The following is a 5,272-nucleotide window of genomic DNA, read 5'->3' on the forward strand; positions in this document are numbered from 1 at the left end:
TGCAGGCTCTTGTTCTTGGCTGGTGAAAATGCGCAGCTCACGGTGGTGACTATGTTGAAAAATAATGTTTTGTAGCTGAGAAATTGCTCTGTCAAGCAGTGTTATTGCACTCCTCCATGGAGGCATTACTTTTGGAGCGACCTCTGTAATTTCTCACTGATTGCAGTCTCACTTCTTGTCTGGAGGCTTTTTTTCTTTTCCTTTACTAGAGGCTCTTATCCAAAATCTGAGAAAAGCTGAATTTGATGTGGCAGTGCTCATGGCACTGTTTGGGATTACAGTGTCTTGGAAATGCCTGTGAAAGAAACAGGGAAGATAAATGACAAGAAGAGTAATGATCAGAGATTTAATGAGTGTCTCACAGGATTAAAAACTGGAGGACATTTTAGAAAGACAGAAACCTCAGATGCAGATGTCAAAATCTGGAAAAATACCCATTAGTTTAAGAAATAACAAAAGTAAAATAAATAAGCTTAATGCTTAATAAGGCCCAAGTGCTCCCTTTGTGAAATACGGACCGCGGTGACCAGACACGAGGAACTGTGTGCACTATTTTGGGGCGACTGCCTAGCACAAGAATCGGCGCTACCGCGCGGGTAGCATGGCGAAGAGCACAGCCTTGTAGAATATCGCTCACTTTCCCGAAGAACAAAGTTGTGGCCAGCCCGCTGAAGCCGGAGCCCACGGGAAGAGGGGGCCTGCAAACGAGGGCTCTGCCGGCCGCTACTCAGGGCTGCGGCCCGCCCGCCCCAGCCTCTACTTCCGCGGGAGGCGGCAGCGATTGGTCAGGTCTGGCGGCAATATGGCGGCCAACGCGAGCACCAACCCCTCACAGCTCCTGCCGCTCGGTGGGCAGTGCTGCCGGCGGGCTCTCGCGCGGGCTCGGGCGCTGGGGTGGCGGAGGGAGGAGGGCTGTGACCGTGGTGGGAGAGGCCGTAACAGGGGGTAAATCGCGATGCATGTGTGAAAAGCAAAATTAGTCGTCTCCCTTCTTCCCCCCGCCCTCCCCCGTTGAGGAAATCCGTGGTCCGGGCGTAGCGTTGCTGTGAGGAGAGCCTGTCGGCCGGAGATGATGGGAGCTGGCGCGTTGCAGCGCGGCTAGGCCCCCACTGAAGGCACTTCTGGGTCGGTTGGTTTCTGGCAAATACACTAATGCACTTTTTTTTTGTTGTTTTAAATCTACAGAGCTTGTGGACAAATGTATAGGTTCTCGCATTCATATCGTGATGAAGAGCGATAAAGAAATTGTTGGAACGCTTCTAGGATTTGATGACTTCGTCAGTATCCTTTGGTGGATGTTATCTGTGGCCATCAACTTCACGGGGAAACTCAGTTCATTTATTGTTAAGTATATTAATGTGTGTGGTATCAATCTTCTGTTTGTCTGTCTTTTAATTGACAGCTAAAATCATAGTTTAGTATAAAATGAAAATAAATTGCTCATCTCTGGTCTGCCCTCGTGAGGTGCCAGTTCTGGGTCCCCCAGCGCAGGAAGGATGCAGAGCTGTTTGTTGGAGCAGCTGCAGAGGAGGGCCACTAAGATAATCAGAGGGCTGGAGCACTTTTCCTACAAAGGCAGGCTGAGGGAGCTGGGCTTGTTTAGCTTGGAGAAGAGAAGGCTCCGGAGATGCCTTGTTGTAGCCTTCCAGTGCTTGAGAAGAGCTTATAAGCAGGAGGGGGAGTGACTTTTTACGCAGTCTGTTAGTGACAGGATAAGGGGGGATGACTTTAAAATAAAGAGGGGAGATTCAGATTAGATGTTAGGAGGAATTTTTTCACTGAGAGGGCGGTGAGGCACTGACAGGCTGCCCAGAGAAGCTGTGGATGCTTCCATTCCTGGAGGCATACAAAGTCAGGCTGGATGGGCCCCTGGGCAGGCTGATCTAGTGGGTGGCAGCCTGCCTGCAGCAGGGGGTTGGTCTTTCTTTGGAACTGAATGGGCTTTAAGGTCCCTTCCAACCTAAGTTCATTCTAAGAAAAGAAACTTGGGCTTTATTTTCCTTGAAACTGAACTTTCAGATATGGTGTTAGAAGACGTTACAGAATTGTAAGTATTATTTCTACTTGTCGTTGATATTTAACTTTGTTTTCCTGAGGAAGAATGTGGTGTAAGGTCTGTGCAATCATAAGTACTTGTAAACTGAACAGTTTATATCCTGGACCTAAACTATTACAGGATGATCTGTTCGGGACAACCATGTCATAGAGTAGTTTTGCATGATTTATTTCAGTGAATGCTCAGAACCAAGTTCCTAACTTTTAACCTTAATTTTTGTCATGCAGCATTGCTATTTGAAACCTATTTTGAGTATCAATGTTATTGAAGAAATTGCCAAGTTTTAGAGGGCAAATCTGTGGTTTTATGTGCTGAGCAGAAAAGTACAACAAATCTCTTTAGTTGCCTGGTGGCTTTTCCTACCTAGGTGGTCAGTGTATCAAGATGATGCTGCAGTGTTATTTCCGGTAAATGCCATCTTAATACGTGGATTTGCATCAGTGCTGTAATCAAAACTGTAATCATTGTTGATGATTATGTACTCATATTTTTTTTTCTAATATTGCTTCAGTGAGATCACGCCTGAAGGCAGAAGAATCACAAAACTAGACCAGATTTTGCTAAATGGAAATAACATAACAATGGTAAGTCATAGCTGTGAGAAGTCTGCTTGTGTTTCTTTTCTTTACCTGTAAATCTGTGATTGAATTCAACTACTTGAGCTACTTAAGTAGTTTCCAAGGCATATGTATTTATGAATGATGCTGGCAAAGTGATCTTATTGCTATATTTCATACATTTTGTAGTTTAAAATGCATGAAAAGAGGAGCATGAGCATGACCATGATTTTATTTTGGTAAATGCTTTTTTAGTTTTAATAAGGTGTGGGAGGGAATCTTTGGAAGAGTCTGGCTGACACAGTGGCTTTTAAGTCGTGAGTGTCTGTCTAAGTCTCTGGAGTGGGATACATCTACATTTCATCCATTATCTTATGTATAAATGCGTTTGCAGCAGTTTGGATGCTTAAAAGCTTGTTAAGTCATTTGGCTATTATTAATCATTATCATGTGATGCCTAGTGCTCTGGAAAAAAATAATAAGGTGGAGCTTTGTTGGACTATAACAAATCAGAAGCACTTTTTGTTCATTACTTGCTGATGTGTGTAGATCAGTACTAAAACAATAATATTGCAGTTATGCATCACTAAGTGAATTCTGCAGCTTCTTAGATACTTTACCACAAAAGCAGACCTGCAGTACTTCATTTGCTTACCTGCACAGATGGCTGCAAAATCTGGACTTCCTACGTAAGGGCGCTCATGATTTTGTGGCAAGAAAAGAGGAAGACTGACTTGAGTCTGTTTTCTCTGTGTGAACGGGGAATAATCTCCATATTGCTATCTAACCCTTCTGAGTAAAAGCTATTTTGACATAATTTCAAAGCCTTTTCTTGCTTTAGTTATTGTTCTGCATCCTTAATGCATTGTGCATGTTCTGAACTTCTTGCATGGGTAAAATAATTATCATCCAGTTGATCTGGTGGCATATTGCCCTTGAAGGAGGAGCTAGTGATCCTTAAAGTACACATATTCAGCAAAACCCAACCGTGCTTCTGTGTTGAGGATCTTGTGCCTCTTTTGAGAGTATATCTTCCTATGTCAAGAAAACGATGCCATAAAATTACTGAATCTGGCTCAAAAACACTCCAGGTCCTTGCGTTTTGGAAGTGTGCTGCTCATTATTAAGAAAATACAAGTAAAATGATTATTTGACCTTTTTTTCCCTTTACCTTTGTTCACCTTTCTTCTTTAATATTTCCTTTTGTATTTACTCTTCAGTTCTTTATTCACAGAAAAATACTATGCTGGCTTGTTTCCTACTGCATATAGAAAGGTTCAGTCTTTTTATATATATACATACATAGGCTTTGCTTATCACTACAAGTTGGAAAGAGCAAAACAACTTCTCAACATAGCAGTGGTCTGGAGAAGAATCAGCAATGGGAGAAATGCTTCTTGAAAGGAGGCATATTCTTTGTCCTTTTAAAAAGAAACTGCAGAGTTTCAAGATGAAATCATCACCTTGAAATGAATAACAATGACAAAAAACACTATATGTTATTTAGGAACTCCTTTGTGCATAGTGTTAAGCATTCTTTGTATTTTGGAGTTACTCTTGGACATGTGCTCCTCTTTCAGTGACTAACTTCCTTGTTTGAGAAGATAATATTGAATCCGAAAACCACTTTTGTGGTCTACCATGAAGTCTCCATGTGCTAAAACATTTTAAAGGAAGAACTGTCATGTATGAATTTGAATAACTCAAATCCATGGTGCTAACGCAAAATTATCTTATTCTTTTCCAGCTGGTTCCCGGAGGAGAAGGACCTGAAGTATAAACTGATACAGATGTCATCTATGAAGACATGTTATGTATCATCTAAATAGAGCTTTGGGGGTCTGGGTGATTTTTTTGTTTGTTTGTTTATTTACACACTTGCAGTTGACATTTGATAAAAGGCAAAGATTTCCTTTTCAGGAAAGGTGCATTGCTAACGCTGACTTTGTAAGTTGAAATCATGACTTTCTTGTAAAGATGTACTAATTTGCTCAGAATAAAGGCTTTTGTTTTGTTAAGTATTGTATTTTGTTATGTAAGTGCATGAGTTTGTAAGAACTGTTTTTCTATTCCATCAACCAGTTTAAAACCATGTTTCAGTTACTGTCAGCTTTCAGTTTTTCTGTTTATTGCATTCATTTATGGCCCAATCCTATATAAAAGACAAGCGTTGTTCTTAATTGGAATACAGGTGAAACTAAGCTGGATTCTTTGTTTAAACTCTGCTTCAGGCTGCATCACCAGAAACCATGTGGAAGAGTGCTGTAGGATTCTGGAAACGCTTGCCAAGTGAATGCATCCATTTGATGCTCAGCAGCCTTCGGTTCTGCTGTCTGAGTTTCAGCCCTCTTGGCCACCTTTTGCTTGGTAGATACGCTTTCTTACAGTAAAGATGCTTATGATATTTGACAAATAAGAGCAGAAAGGCCAGAAATTAGTCCATACTTAGCAGTAAAAGGCTGGTAAAACTTTTTAATTCATATCAGTGATGATTTCATCTTTACCACTAAGTGGTGCTGTGTATACTTTTAAGCTAGGAGCTGCCCATGCCAGCTTAGAGTTTGGAGTAGTTATTTTAGTCAAAAGATGTCTTTAATTTTGTTTTCCTGTGATTTAAGGAGCTGACAGATACTGGGGGTAACTACTACTTCAGGAGAAT

The 5,272-nt window shown here is 41.4% G+C and overlaps 1 protein-coding gene across 2 annotated transcripts; it reads left to right on the forward strand.

The window, feature by feature from the left end:
* On the forward strand, positions 743 to 4,634 carry LSM5 (LSM5 homolog, U6 small nuclear RNA and mRNA degradation associated). 2 transcript variants are annotated; one of them, XM_021388323.1, is made up of 5 exons: positions 743 to 848; positions 1,186 to 1,281; positions 2,020 to 2,047; positions 2,568 to 2,640; positions 4,361 to 4,634. In XM_021388323.1, the coding sequence occupies exons 1-5, from the start codon at positions 803 to 805 to the stop codon at positions 4,391 to 4,393; spliced, it is 276 nt and encodes a 91-aa protein (XP_021243998.1). In that variant the 5' UTR covers positions 743 to 802; the 3' UTR covers positions 4,394 to 4,634. The 2 variants fall into 2 exon arrangements, with proteins under 2 accessions (XP_021243998.1, XP_021243999.1); XM_021388324.1 differs by having other exon boundaries at positions 796 to 945.

The sequence above is a fragment of the Numida meleagris genome, chromosome 2, assembly GCF_002078875.1.
Source record: "Numida meleagris isolate 19003 breed g44 Domestic line chromosome 2, NumMel1.0, whole genome shotgun sequence".
In the NCBI taxonomy this organism is placed as follows: Eukaryota; Metazoa; Chordata; class Aves; order Galliformes; family Numididae; genus Numida; species Numida meleagris.

Bases quoted from the DNA above. Each gene is read 5' to 3' on its own strand.
- LSM5 (XM_021388323.1), top strand. From the start codon at position 803: ATGGCGGCCAACGCGAGCACCAACCCCTCACAGCTCCTGCCGCTCG. The intron at 2,048-2,567 runs GTAAGTATTATT...ATATTGCTTCAG, and splicing joins TTAGAAGACGTTACAGAATT to TGAGATCACGCCTGAAGGCA. The intron at 2,641-4,360 runs GTAAGTCATAGC...ATTCTTTTCCAG, and splicing joins ATGGAAATAACATAACAATG to CTGGTTCCCGGAGGAGAAGG.